This window comes from Pipistrellus kuhlii, unplaced genomic scaffold, assembly GCF_014108245.1.
Source record: "Pipistrellus kuhlii isolate mPipKuh1 unplaced genomic scaffold, mPipKuh1.p scaffold_m20_p_1, whole genome shotgun sequence".
Lineage (NCBI taxonomy): Eukaryota > Metazoa > Chordata > Mammalia > Chiroptera > Vespertilionidae > Pipistrellus > Pipistrellus kuhlii.
The window spans coordinates 118152758-118168564 of record NW_023425404.1 but is presented as its reverse complement, the minus strand read 5'-3'; the positions used below and the strand labels follow the sequence as shown (position 1 = coordinate 118168564).

At 39.5% G+C, this 15807-nt stretch overlaps 1 protein-coding gene across 1 annotated transcript in view; it reads left to right on the top strand.

Moving 5' to 3' along the window:
• The window catches only part of PRKCQ (protein kinase C theta), a 126534-nt gene extending 111031 nt beyond the window's left edge, over positions 1-15503 (top strand). Inside the window, exons 16-18 of the mRNA XM_036461247.2 lie at positions 3105-3293; positions 11974-12102; positions 12852-15503. Coding sequence (XP_036317140.1) covers positions 3105-3293; positions 11974-12102; positions 12852-13007 — 474 coding nt within the window. The 3' untranslated portion in view covers positions 13008-15503. The remainder of the gene's footprint in view (positions 1-3104; positions 3294-11973; positions 12103-12851) is intronic.
• Positions 15504-15807: the final 304 nt, after the last annotated feature.

The window sequence follows — 15807 nt, the reverse complement described above, 5'->3', positions numbered from 1 at the left end:
AATAAAACACATTCTATGTGGAAAACCCTAACACAGATCAGGAAGCATTTGCAGACATTCTGTTTTAACAGTATGTAATTGAGTAGGAATCTACATTTTTCTTCCTCCTAACTGAAATTCTTTATTAACATCACCTAGCCTTAAATGACTTAATTTCCACCACAGCTGTCTCCTGTTCTGCAAATTTCTTTTCATTTTTCCTGCCAAATGAAGTTGTTTACAAAAATGTGATATTCAAGCAGTTTCTGATTGCTTGGGGCTCCCCCTTGTGGCACATCCTAGGAATTGCGTGTGAACTGGTCACTGAAGGCAAACTACTGAATTGATTGTGCGTGTCTTTATTTACCTTATCATTCCTCATGAGTCTACTTTTAAACTTCTCCTTAAGACAAAGTTTATTTTTAAAGTTAACTTTAAAATTTAGGCCCATCCATCCTTGCTCAGTGGTTGAGCATCGAACTATAAACCAGCAGGTCACGGTTCAATTCCTGGTCAGGGCATATACCAGGGTTGTGGGCTAGATCCCCAGTGTGGGGTGTACAGGAAACAGCTGCTCAATGATTCTCTCTCGTCAGTGGTATTTCTATCCCTCTCTACCTCTCTCTTCCTCTCTGAAATCAATAAAAATGTATATTTTTAAATGTGTAAATAAAGTGAAATTTAGTATTTTAACATTGAGTTAAGGCTAGTGGATAGCGTTTTTATACTGGAAGTCAATAGCAGATTGCAAATTTCTGTTTGCAACTTGATCTTTATTTTCACAAGTGTTCATCAAGACAGATGTTTACCATGTAGCATCTAGTCATTTACACATGACAAAACACTTTGTCTTTTCTATTTTTCATGGAGCCTCACAACAACACAATGATAAACTAGAGGACTAAGGCAGAAATAGAACCTGCAGTGTGTAGTATGGCCTTCACAACTATTTTCTTGTTGTTGTTTGTTTAGCAAGTCTTATATTAGAGACACTTTCACAGTATTCCTGAGCCTCACTCCCAGCTGTCTGAGGTCAGATAGGGCTCAGAGATGTGTGCTATGCACATTATTTTCTGCATCAAAAGTTCACCAGCAACAAGACATAAAGCTGACCTAGAAAATACTATGATGACTAGAACTATAGTGTCATTTTTCTTTCCTGGGCTCATCAGTGCTACAATTCTACCTTTCATTCCAAAGGCCCATTTTCAAAGGGGGAAATTAAATTTCAAATGAGGAATGCTATAATAAAATGACCTCTGTGTGTTTGTGTGTATACTCACACAACTTAGCTAAGCCTTACATTGCAGTATGAAATGAAGGTTCCAGTCTTGCTTTTTAATTTAGTACTTCAGTACTAGTATGCCTTCTCCATTTTGCTTTGGGTAATAAAGCAGCTTCCCCCAAACCATCCTGGCAGCTTGCATCATGAAAGATAGGATGTTCTCCTCCCCATTTAAAATTAGAGAGAGAGGAAGGAAGAGAGAGACATCAATGTGACATTGATCCACTGCCTCCTGCACACCCCGTACCAGAGATTGAGCCCACAACCGGGGCATGTGCCCTGATGGGGAATCAAACCAGCATACCACACACACACACACACACACACACACACACACACACCATGCATGGGACATGCCCAACCAACTGAGCCACCCAGCCAGTGCTATGTATTTTAATTGTGGTAAAATACATGTACCATAAAGTATACCAGCTTAACCATTTTTTATTTTTTTTTAAATATATTTTATTGATTTTGTACAGAGAGGAAGGGAGAGAGATAGCGAGTTAGAAACATCGACGAGAGAGAGTCATCAATCAGCTGCCTCTTGCACACCCCCTACTGGAGATGTGCCCGCAACCAAGGTACATGCCCTTGACTGGAATCGAACCCGGGACCCTTCAGTCCCCAAGCCGATGCTCTATCCATTGAGCCAAACCGGTTTCGGCCAGCTTAACCATTTTTAAGAGTACAATCAGTAGTGTTAAGTACAATCACATTGTTGTGCAACTAATCTCCAGAACTTTTTCATCTTGTACAACTGAAACTCTATACCCATTAAACAACAATTCCCCATTTCCCCCAGCCCCTAGAAACTATTGTTCCATTTCTGTCTCTGTGACATTGACTACTCTAAGTACCTCATATAAGTGGAATGGTACAATATTTGTCCTTTGTTACTGACTTATTTCACTTAGCACAATATCCTCAAGGTTCGCCCATGTTGTATCATGTGTCAGGATTTCTTTCCTTTGTAAGGTTGAATAATATTCTAGTGTGTGTATAGACTACACTGTATTTATTTATTCCCTCACTGATGGGCCCTACGTACAATATTATTTTAGAGGAGGTTACAGCATGGTTTGTTGGGATGAAAAGCACTGAGTAGAGTGACATGTGCACTCTCTATGTTTCAACATTAAAAAGGAAACTGCTGAAAGGCCTGAGTACAAAGAAAACTGAGCAAGAAAGTGGACTGGTGAAATCCTTTTTAAAATTAGATAGGATTCCAGACTTTAAATCCACTACCTTTAAGAATAGACCAGACCAGTTCTACTCAAAGCACCAATATCAAGGTGTACATGGTGCTTACATCCAATATCTATATTTATATTTGAATAAGTTGGTATCCTAGTCTGTTTCTTGGCATAGTCACAAATTTTTACTCTCTTAGTTGTGAGCCACGACTAGTTAGGATTTAAGGAATTGACTTGTTCAGATGACCTCTCTCGATGCTTGGTCACCTACAGAAACTTTATGCAAAGATGCAGGACAGTAGAATACATAGGTTTGGTTTAGATAATCACCTCAGAGGCACTGTAGAGCTGGGATAGATATCAGCAGATGGAAATGAAGGCTAATGGCACACATAATTTAGTTATTTCACTTAAGGCCAGAGGAAAAGTAGAAATTGAAACTCAAAAAGTGTTTGCTCAGTTTTAGATTGCCTACTCATTTGTATCCAATCATTAGCTTCCCAAAATATACCATTTTCAGTGTGGTCTTTCTTTAAACCACATACTACTGTCATCACCATCAATTATTTACTGAGTGGCCTTGAAAAAGCCAATAAAAGGTATTCACTCATCAACCTTACTTTTATTAATTTTTGGCTACACAGATCTTGCTGGGTCAGAAATACAACCATTCTGTTGACTGGTGGTCCTTTGGTGTCCTCCTCTATGAAATGCTGATTGGTCAGTCACCTTTCCACGGGCAAGATGAAGAAGAGCTCTTCCACTCCATCCGCATGGACAACCCCTTTTACCCCCGATGGCTGGAGAAGGAGGCTAAGGACCTTCTAGTGAAGGTAAGAAATGAAGTCAAGGTTAGTATTGGGTTTTCTAATCAGTATTCCCATTCACTTCTAAGCTCAGATTTATACCTGATAGTAAACAATAATTGTCTTGAACTGAATGTAAATCTTAACTGAGGCACCAATGTGCTGGAGATTAGACAGCAATAAACCCTTATGGGCATAATTTACAAGAAGAAATTACCAGGGACCAGTTCCATGACTCTTGGTTGCCCTCACTTGGAACTGTGATTAGTCCATTGAACAAGTACAATTTGTGGCTTAAAACTCAACTTTTTCCTCCCCATTGTCCCTATTAAATCTATTCAGTACAGTCCATCTTCCCCCACTCCTGATGGAAAACTTACACAGGATGCATGACTTTCCTGCTCATTCTTAGGTAAAAGATGTAAAACACCATCTCGACTGATAAATTAAAACTGTTCTGCCTAAGACACAAGTCCTCACATCACTATTACCCGAAAGCGAAGACTTCTGCTCCTCTCCTCTGCCCAAGGCCCTGACTGGCAGCTCAGCTTTGGAGAATGGAAAGTGGTCATACTTGTGTTTCTTTGTTCTCTTCCTCTCCAGCTCTGGAATTTCTATTTCAGACCATACCAGGTTAAAAGCAGGGAGAAGGCAGAGGGATAATGAGGAGAAAGAACTGTTCTTATATGGCTGAGTGGCTTGATGCTCTCCCAGTTTGGTGGCTTGTTAAAGCCAAGACTTCAGTGATGCTTTCTAGTGGATTTTTGGAAATCCCTACCACTGGGGACATTTCTGGCTGAAGCTTTTGAGATGCAGGCTATTCAATGCATTCCACAGACCAATTCCTGTATCAAACCCTATTTCAGCAGCACTTCCTCTCCCTGAGACTCTCCTTTGCTGGTGCCTGCTGAGCAGCTCTGAGGCAGACCAGCTCCCTGCCACACCCCCAACCTGTGTCCACTGGAAATACTAGCATTAATGCATTTTTCACCCTAACACTTTTAAGAGTGCAGGCTGTCACCATCTTAGCAGCAATCTTCAGAATTCACCATCAACACAGGAGTTAGACCCCCATCCGTGATAGCCCAGGATCAATTAAGAATCAGTGGACAACCTGGCTGCCATGGCTCAGTAGTTGAGCATTGACCTATGAACCAGGAAGGAATGGTTCAATTCCCTGTCAAGGCACATGCCCAGGTTGTGGGCTGGATCCCCAGTATGGGGCATGCAGGAGGCAGCCGATCAATAATTCTCTCTCATCATTGATTTTCTATCTCTTCCTCTCTCTTTTCCTCATAAATCAATAAAAAATATTTTTTTTTAAAAGACAACTACTTAAAAAAAAGAATCAATGTTCAGTGCTATAGATATAAACTTAGAGAATCACTGGCCATAAACCAAGAGCTCCCAGGACAAACCAATGCACAAACAGAAGCAGCACCTGAAAGCCATCATTAAAGATTTGTATTTTACACAGAGTCCCAGTTCACCTTTTTTGAGGAAACAAGATACTATTTACTGTGTATGACTAACAAGTTGTAAAAGCTAAAACTAAATCATGGCAATACAACATGCTAATTGCATATAATATTAATAATTACCTACACTTAATGAGCTATTCAGAACTATGTAGATCAGAAAGACCTTCTGGTGTGAGGCTAACAAATCCAAAAGAAGTGGATCAAGAATACAGGTGCTTTGAACAAAACAGTGTTTTGATTTCTGGCATCTCAGATCTTAGCTAACTTTTTAAAAATCATTTAAGCCCTAGCTGGTTTAACAGACTGACACTCAGTGGATAGTGTCAGCCTGTGGACTGAGGGGACCTAGGTTCAATTCCAGTCAAGGGCATATACCTGGGTTGTGGGCACAATCTCCAGTAGGGGGTATGCAGGAGGAAGCCAATCAATGCTTCTCTCTCATCAATGATGTTTCTATCTCTCTCTTCCTCTTCCTTCCTCTCTGAAAACAAAAATACATATTCTTAAATCATTTAAGGAAATAATTTTAGCATTGTTTTTCCTATATTGAAAATGGAAATAAGACAAGATCTTTCAACATTAGAAGTTATTAATGAATTTTAAATGTAAACTTAGAAAAAGATTACCATGCCCATCTTTTTCCACTAGTCTACTTTTTTCCCCATGAAGAACTGGGAATTAAATTTAAAGGGCAACACTTCTATCTCTCTCACACAACTGACAGCTTGTTTAAGGTATTTGAAATGTTGAGGCCACTCCTGGGCTCTCCTTGAGGAATCAAGATGTGGAATCTGAAATGCTGGAAAAGTTCCATAACATACTCCCCATCCCCAACCCTGTCCAAGGCTTGAGGTGTTTAAAAGTCTGAGCCAATGCAACTCAGCTTTCACTATTTCTGACTGAGATCCAAACAGTAGTAAACTTAGAAAGCTCCTCAAATGACCAATTAAATTTACTTTTAATGACTGAACAAAACACATATAAAATGAAAACTGATTTCAAAATTAATCAATTTAAAAAAATATGGTGAAAATAAGAGCAAGATTATAATGCAAACAATTTTCTTTACATTAAGACAAGTTCAAATGTTATTACAGTTGCTACATTTATTTTACATTGGGCTTTTTGAAGGACTTAATCTGGCTCAATATCAGTGGGGGGCATACAGGAAGCAGCCAATCAATGATTCTCTCTCATCATTGATGTTTCTATCTCTCCCTCTTCCTTCTTCTCTGAAATCAATAAAAAATATTTTTAAGGAAAGAATGAAATATTGAGATACAAAATAATTTGGATAGGTTTCAAGGGCATTAAGCTGACAAAAAAAAAAGCCAATCTCAAAAGCTTACATACTATATCAGTCCATGTATGTAACATCCTTGAAAGGGTAACATTATAGAAATGGAAATAAGATTAGTATTGGGGTAAGTGGAGGCATGGATATCCCAAGGGAGAACTTTGTATTGACAGGACAGTTCTGTATATTTTTAAAAAAAACAAACATATTTTAATGATTTTTTTACAGAGAGGAAGGGAAAGGATAGAGAACTAGAAACATCAATGGGAGAGAAACATCAATCAGCTGCCTCCTGCATACCCCCTACTGGGGATGTGCCTACAACCAAGGTACATGCCCTTGACTGGAATCAAACCTGGGACCCTTCAGTTTGCAGGCCAACGCTCTATCCACTGAGTCAAATGGGTCAGGGCCAGTTCTGTATTTTGTTTGCTTTCGTGGTTACCAAGATCTACACTTGTGATAAAATGACATAGAACTAGATATACTGTACCATATTGCATCAATGTCTGTTTCCTAGTCTTGATATTGTGCTATAATCATGTAAGATGCAAGCATCAGGGTAAACTAGGTGAAGTATAAACAGAACATCTTTTTAAACTTTATTTTAACACCCTGTGATCTATATGTATAGACTTAATGTGACCCCACAATTCATAAGTTTAAGCTCTAATCCCCCAATATGATGGTTATAAGAGGTATGTGATAACATTGAGGTAAGTAAATAACATGAATATTTATTCCCTCAATGCAAATTCCTATAGCTTATGTAATGGGGAAGGGACCTCCATGATGGCATTAATGCCCTTATAAAAGGAGGAAAGGAGATCTTCCCCACTCAAGTGCATACACCAAAGAAAGGTCATGTTATCACACAGCAAGAAGGTAGCCTTCTATAAGTCAGGAAGAGAACACTTACCAGAAACTGACTATGCTGGCACCTTGATTTTGAACTTCCAGACCCCAGAATTATCCTATATAATAAAAAGCTTATATGCAAAACCACCAAATGATGGAACGACCAGTCACTATGATGTTCACTGACCACCAAGGGCAGATGCTCAATGCAGGTGTTTCCCCCTGGTGGTTAATGCACTTCCACATAAGGAGCCCCACTCAGCCAGATGCTGGGCTTACAGCTGGCGAGCCCAAAGGCAGTGGTGGGAGCCTCTCCCACCACAGCAGTGCTAAGGAGGCCCGATTGCCTGTTTAGGCCTAAGCCATCAGTCAGACATCCCCTGAGGGCTCCCAGACTGGGACAGAGCACAGGTCGTGCTGAGGGACCTCCCTGAGTGCATGAATATCGTGCCTCAGGCCTCTAATGAGAAATAAATGTCTGTCGTTTAAGCCACACAGTTTATGGCATTTTGTTATAGTAGTCCAACCATACTAAGACACTATAATTATTTCAAAATAAAAAGTTTAAAAGCAAAACAAAATCTAAGACTAAATGCCAGCAAATACAAAAAAAGTCTGCAGAGTTTCAGTAGCAAGAAAAAGATTTGCAGCTAGGGTAGAAAGTAAATGTGGTTTAATAGCATAGAAACCAAGACAATGATAAAGAAGGAAATAAAAAGGACTGTTGTTGCAAGAGTATTTAAATCCATGTATTACAGTTTGGGCTTATTCTTTCCTACAAGAGTTAATGAAAATGCCATGCCCTTGCTCCATGGGGAAGGTAGCTCTTGTCCATCTTTTAGCAATTGGGCTGATAAAAATTAATTTCCATCATGCAATTTTCTGACAATAAGACTGGCTTCTAGTTTTTCTATAATTTTTATCCAGCAGCCACCACATTCTTGAGCTCCTTCTTTTGCAAAAACCAAAGGTAATAAATATTTCTGAGAAACTTCCTCTAGGGAATTATACCTAATGTTGTGAAACCCAGGAGCAGTAGGTCTTCGGGAAAAGCTGAACAAAGCAGCATCTAGTGGCATCTGTCACAGTGGCAGTGTCAATGCCAGACTCTATCCCTTTTAACCCTCATAGCACATGGGTGTGTGCAGCACAGGGAGCAACAGCACACAGTGGGGAGGGGAAGCTGCACTCCATAAAGAACTACAGCTGGGACACTGCAGTACAGTTGACCATTGCCAAAGACATGCCTCTTTCTTCCCCATTTATTCATCCAGAATGTCCGGTCCATTTGTTTGGAAAATGATGGAAAACTAATTATCTCAAACAGAAATGCCTCTCCCTTTTGTAAAAAGATATATCTGAGGCATGGACAAAGAGGAAGAGAAGATTCCAGTGACAGGTGCTCAGCACAGGGTGGGCCATCCTTGGCAGCCCAGCACTGCTTTCTTGCCTAAATAGCTGAATTTAAACAAACTCTCACTACATCCTGGCCATTTATATAAACAGTGTGCTGTCTTCTATCAATGTGACAGCTTTTATGAACAAAAGCAAGTATTACTACATGAACATTTATTCCCTCAATTCCAAGTCCTTGCCACAGACCCAGTGACTACCCGTGAGGTCACCAGTCATCTTCAGGACCTGGGAGGAGGAGGAGGGCAGAAAAGATAGTAATTTATTCTTGTGTACAAAACTAGAAAGAATTTTGTGTTGTTTTTTTACAGTTATTAAAAAATATTTTATTGATTTCAGAAAGGCAGGAAGAGAGAGAGAGAGAGAGAGAGAGAGAGAGAGAGAGAGAGAGAGAGAGAGAGAGAGAGAGAAACATCAATGATGAGAGAGAAGCATTGATTAGCTGCCTCCTGCATGCTCCCTACCAGGGATCAAACCATGACCTCCTGTTTCATAAGTCAACACTTACCCACTGAACCACACTAGCTGGGGAGAATTTTGAGTCTTGAAACTGGAGATCATATTATATTCTCATTATACATTTTATCTTTCAAAATATTTTTTTTAATTTCATAGGTACATATAACAGGCTCATGATCCTCTTGGTACAAATGCCACATGTTACTAGAAAAATCAAGTGGAAAACCTAGTATGGTCCACATGTGGCCTCTGGCAGTTACTTCTAACTTAATTCGCTGCAGCATTTAATTATAACAACATGAGCTAGTGCTTGTCCTTTCCTTACGGCATTTGCATCTTCTCTCTAATCTTGTTTCATCAAAATGTCCTTAAGAAGTGGAGGTCAATAATTTATTATGATCATTTCAAGGGAAGATATATAAAGCCAAGTCACTTATTCCCTCGGCTTTAAAAAAAAAAAATCAATTTGCTTTTTCATCTGGTGACTCACACTGGTGTTTGAATCTACAGAAAAATATGTTTTACAGTGAACTTTGAACCTTTTCTATAAGCTGTCCTACATGTTGAAAACAAGAGTCTAACAGATGAGGACTGGAGACACATAATTTGCAAATAAATAAAGTGAAAAGACAGCTTACTCATTTATTCAATAAGTATTTACTGACCATATACTTTGTGCATGGCACTGTGTTTGATTCTGTAAGAAATAGAAACATAAATGGTGTCTGCCCTCCAGAGTATACACTCTAGTAGGAAAGATAGTTCTGTGTGTGTGTGTGTGCGTCCATGCGTGTGTGTGTGTGTGTGTGTGTGTGTGTGTGTGAGCGCGCACTCGCGCATAGCTAATCCTCTAATGGCAGGAAGGCATTCTGTGGATCATACAGGAAGACTATCCGACACCACAGCTAGGAATGAGCTGTAGATAATTTAGGCTCTATCACTGGCTGGACCTGTGATCTTGAGCAAGTTACTTGCTATTGTGAGCCTCAGTTTTCTCGCATAACAATATCTGCTGACATAACAATATCTGCTTTTAGAATCTGTTTTCAAGATCAGGGTAATATAGCTAAGGCACTTAGCACAATGCCTGACTCTAATTAACCACATGACAATGGATATGACTTGAAAAGGAGGGAGAACTCACTATAAGTAGAGGTGATCAACAAAATCTTCACAAAGAATGGAGGTGGGGTAAAAGCTGAACCCTGAAAGGCGGGTCAGGATTTAAAGATGAGGAAAGGGAAATTGGAAAAGAATGTGAGGAGAGGTGTCTTCTTGCAAGATGGAAATGTCATTAGCAAAAGACAGAAGTTGGAAAGGCAGGTTGCATATTCCATAAGTAGACATGTCTGAATAGCAGAGAGAGTCCTAATGGGAATTGAAAGATATGTGTTGGCATTTGGCTACAGAGAGGCTGGAATGCCTGCCCAGGGGCCTCAGAGAGCATTAGGAATCACAGGAGTATAGATCATCTTGCCTCACTCTCTATTTTACAAGTAAGGAAACTGAGACTCAGAAAACTTGCCCAAGGCCTTGTGGGTAGTAAGCTTCTCAGATGGCAGTTTTATGTTATTTCCACTGTGTAGTGGTTTTCTATTGAGATGCTTTGGAACTCAAGTTTCCATTGAGAGGCCTCAGCAGCCATCATATGGCAAGAGGAAAGGAAACTAGAATGTGCCCAGGACTGACCACCTGCATGCACAGGGGTGATTGCATGGCATTTCACTTAGATTGCTCAGAAGACTCTACTCATGAGAGAGAGAGGGGGGTGGGAGAAGAAATCTCTGCTTTTTTATAGCCTGTTATTTATTTTATTTTACTTTATTTTATTTTATTTTATTTTATTTTATTTTATTTTATTTTATTTTATTTTATTTGGTAGAATAGAGCCTGTAAAGTTTTTCAAGTAGTAATGTAACACAAGTAAAGCTGTGCTTTAACATATGGACTGGCTATTCTTGTAATTGGTAAAAATAAGAGATCCTGGCAATTCAGTGTGAGTGGAAGTCAAGTTCTACCAGAACCTCATGGAAAATACTGCATTTCACCATGGTTCTGTTTAAAACCTACATGCTCTTTATGACACCCTCCAACTAGCAGTTACTTTATAAATAAACATCTAGTTGATGTAAGAGAGAGTGATGATTATTCCGGACACTAAGAAGACATGTGACTTTTCTAGTTTCAAGTCTGGACTCCCAGGTTCCTTAATGCCCTTGACATGTTTTGCTTAAGTTTTAAGAGTTTCCAGGTTTCTTTCCTGTCCTGGCCAATGTTCATTTCGACCTCAGAGGGGAAAGTAACAGGAGAGGGGACAGAAGAGGAAAATGTCTATGTAACAGGTCAGAGATGACAAAAGATGATTTCAATGATTACTCACCCAGCAAACTTGCAGGATTCAAGAGTCTCAATAATCAGTTGCCTTCTCCAAAACCACCTGTCAGGGACTAGTTTACATTATAGCTGCATAGCAAGGCTTTAATCCCCAGAGGACAACCTTACAAGGAATCCAATAAACTTATCACTTACTTTATGTTGTTGGGTTTTACAGACCAGGAATCAGTGTGTGTGTGTGTGTGTGTGTGTGTGTGTGTGTGTGTGTGTTATATGTGTGTGGGGGGGGGGGAGATGCTATTATTTCATTTAACCCTCAGAATAGCCCTGGGAGGAGACACTTCACTCACTTTATAGGTGAGGAAACTAACTCACCTGTAACTTGCCAGAAATCCTGTAAATAACACACGATAAAGCTGTTTCAAACTAGGTCTACACTACTAAAAAAATTGCATTTCTAGGGAGTAAGAAAGCACAATCTCGGACTCTAGAATATTCAGATGGCTTGTTGGAATGAAAGTGTTGCCACCAGTTTATTTTATGTCAACAGCTGATAGCAGTGTTTTTAAAAATCCTATATAATAAAGAGCTAATATGCTAATTAGACCAAACAGCGGAACAACCTTCTAGAACAACCTTGTGGAACGACCAGTGGCTGGGCAGCCAGGCCTGCGAAGGCCTATTCTTGCACTAGTTTCGTGCATACATCCTCTAGTAAGGTTAGAAAAGCAAGTGGCAAAAGGCCAGGCCTTTATCTTTATAGAGTCAAATTCATGTGACTCATACTCTAAGAAATGCTACCTCCATCTGAGGCTACTTGGCTCATTCCTCAAGAAGTAACTGCTCTCTTTCTGCTCCTTTTCAGCTTTTTGTGAGGGAACCTGAACAGAGGCTGGGAGTGAGGGGAGACATCCGCCAGCACCCTTTGTTTCGGGAGATCAATTGGGAAGAGCTCGAAAGAAAGGAGATTGACCCACCATTCAGGCCTAAAGTGGTAAGGAGACACCAGGGATGGGACCAGCCATTCTCCTGCTACTCCCAAGCTGCCTGCTGTCCCCTTGAGGGTGGGAGGGGCCTAACTCTCAGTTATGCTCCTATATATAAGGGTGACTTTTGATAATCTTAGAAAGCTGAATTGTACATCATAAGTGTTTATTATTACATTGTCTTTTTTATGGGCACCAAATGGACCAGGTGGCTTGAGGAGAACATGTCCCAATCTGGGTTGTCTTGGAAGATAGTCCAAGATGTTTAATAATAAAATTAACATAGGTGGGAGAACCAATAGCAGGGAAGGAAGTTGATAAAAGAACAGGAATAGATAATCTGAAAAATTCCTTCCTTCTCCCACCTTTCACCAAGCCCCAGCTCCTGCCCCTATCCACTATTCCCTGTAGACTAAAATGACAGAGGTCAAATTTGAGCTCACCTTTTTTTCAAAGTTGGCCGATTCTGCCTCATGTAAACTATTAGCTAGAAACATTAGATCCTATTTGAATGTTTACTATGCAAATCCTTTATATGAATTTAATTATACTATTATTAAATTGATGAGTCAAGATATTAGAGGTGTTCCACAAAAACCACATATGATCATCTGTATTATTTCAGTTTAGTTTATCTGCTAATACCAATGCTGTCATACACAGATTTTAGCCTTGATAACAAAAGTAAAGATAATTAATTTAGTGGCTGATTTTCTTCCCTTTCTTCCCCCCTCTTCCTCCTTAAACTCTGATCAAGAAATCACCATATGACTGCAGCAATTTCGACAAGGAATTCTTAAATGAGAAACCCAGGCTGTCATTTGCCGACAGAACACTGATCAACAGTATGGACCAGAACATGTTCAGAAACTTTTCTTTCATTAACCCAGGGATGGAGATGCTAATATCCTGAATCCCCTCTTCAGTCACACGAAGGAATTGGCCTTTTCTCTGTGAATTGGTTCGAGTGACACTTCTTGGGTTCCTTTTCAACTTGGGAAAGAAAAGAAACACTCAACAATAAAGGCTGAGGACTTGGGCTCCTCACTGACTTTGCATCTGTAGCACAAACCAACTCAACTTCACTAATGACACCACCTTTGGTTCCTCTCATCTTTCACAGCTATTCTTGAAGTTAGGTCATGACTAACCATAGTTATTTACTTGAAAGATGGTTCTTCTCACTGTGAAAGATGTGGAAACTTAATTCTGCTCTAAATGATGGCTCTTCGTTGTGCACAAACTGCTGATCAATGAAATACTTGATGACTCAAGGAGCAGAGTGAGAACAAATGTCTCAAGACTGAAACAGTATGTTGCCTGGTGTAGTAATGGATTTCATTCAGCTGCAGACAAGTAATCACTAACTCGTTTTATCCTATGTACATCTGTGGAAGTGTGAGTAGTAGGGGGTGGGGAGAAGCCCTGAATAAGTTTTTAAGGGAATCCTTCAAAATAAACATAGCTTGTAACTTGAGATTTTCAAATCCATCATTCTAATTAGCCATGAAATACACAGAAAAATGGAAAGTGGGAAGAGCTCATATCACTGATATGGAAGGTTTTAACAGAATGCCTACTCTGGTAATCTTGTCAATATAGATATTAAATTTAGAGTCCAACAAAAATAGAATCATGGTATTCCTTTCAATAAAACCTTTCCATCCGTCCATTCTTAGTTGATTTCACTCATTGCCATCCTCACAGTTATTATAACAAGTGAAGAGATGAAGTATATAATTCTTCCAAGAGAAAAAAAGCAGTCCCTTATACCAATTGATGATTCATAAGTCTCTCTTTAGGCATCACTGAAGAGACACATGCATGCTAATTGTAGCAGTCAGTCTTATTAAATTACAATACTAGCTATACATTTTTAAGTATCTGTGCTGTTTGTATATTTTGATAAAATGTTGTGACTTAATGACAAAGAAGTGGATATGTAAACATGGAATAAAAGAAAGAAAGAAAGAAAGAAAGAAAGAAAGAAAGAAAGAAAGAAAGAAAGAAAGAAAGAAAGAAAGAAAGAAAGAAAGAAAGAAAGATGCCTCTTAATAGTTTTTCTAGTGCCCCCACAAGAACTTGGTTCTGTCATGGCTATCATAAAGATATAGCTAGAATTGAGTTGATATTTTAAATTTGGGGAATCAATAGAAATCCCAAAGTGGGGAAGAAACTCAGATAACCCTTAAGCCATTGGTATTTTGTTCCTTTTCCCCTTCACCACAAGATTCCTTGAAGGGGTGGTAAACACAGTTGCCTCTTCTCTCGAACTTCTCTCTCCTGCCACTGCTTTCTAGAAGGATTACCTTCTTGTCAGCCCTTATGGAGTGTGCTAGGTCCTCCTCAACCTTTCTACAGTGTGTTACAACAGAAAAAAGCCTCTCTTTTATCTCAACCCCTCGGACACTCTGACACAGCACATTCCTCTTCCATCCCCGTTACCTTTGATTACCTCGTTGACAAGCCCCTTTTCCTCCTTCTGCCCCAAATCACTCCCAATGCCTCCTTCCCTTCTTGCCTTCACTTCCCTTGGTTCTCTCCTTGCACCTCCTGTCTTAAGGCTCACTCAATCCAATTAATCTTAAAGTTCACATCTCCGGCTCTAACCTCTCTGCCAGGCTTCAAATAGGCTCCATGAACTATTTCATGTTCTTACAACCTTTATCCCTAATGCATTTCCTATTTCTGTTAATGGCATCATCACAGGCCCAGTCATCCAGGCTCAGAACCTCAGTCTTTACTGACTAGTTGACTGTCCTCTCTCATTTTTTTTTTTAATGAAATTATCATGATTCTGCTTCTGCAATCTCTCCAAAGTACATTACTCATCTCTACTTTCTTTCCTATTAACCATGCTTGGATCAATCTTCCCATCTTAAGTCTCTCTCTCTCTTCATTTTAACTCACATACACAGCCTATATTACAAACGTTAAGGTTAAAGTAACTTTTCCTTTACTCACTTATATTAAGTTCCTGGAGCTTGCAAATTAAACTGACAAAAGACATATCAGCAAAAGAGGCATGATGTTATTTACTCATCCAGTGCACATACAAGTGGGAGTGCTCAGGGATGAGTCACTCAATGGACTGGTTAGAATTGAGGGCTAAAATACCTAACTTAGCATGAAAAAGGGGAAAAGAAGAAATACTCCTATAGGAAGAACAAATATGTTTCTTTAGGAAAGACAAATGGCATTTCAGAAGGTTAAACAGGAGATAAAGTTTTTGATAATGTTTGAATGGTCTTTTCATCTTCCTCAGGGCCACTCCCTCAGAGACAGGGTTTACAGGAAGTAGGTTTACTCTTGGTCTCACTCCTGTACATACTCACCGCAATGAAGGAACCCAAAGAAGGAATTTATGGTGGTCCTCGTTTCTCCAAAGTTTTGGCTTGTAGTCTGATAAGAAAAACCCCAAGAAGTCCTTTTTCTGTATATGTTTAATCTTAAATGTCTTTAGGTTAAAATACTAGTAATCATTATTTATGAAATATAGAAATGTTATCTTCACAAATCAGAGGTTTTATTCCATCACACTCATGTTCAAAATCCTGTGTAATCTTCACTGGCCATAACCCATTCTGTTCATCCCCAGACAACCTCTCCAACTTTATCTCATTTCTCCCTTTCACTCACCTGTGCTCCAGGCAATCTGAATTTCTTAGCACTGCCTGTCTATACCCATTGTTTCCCACCTCTGGGCCTCCCCA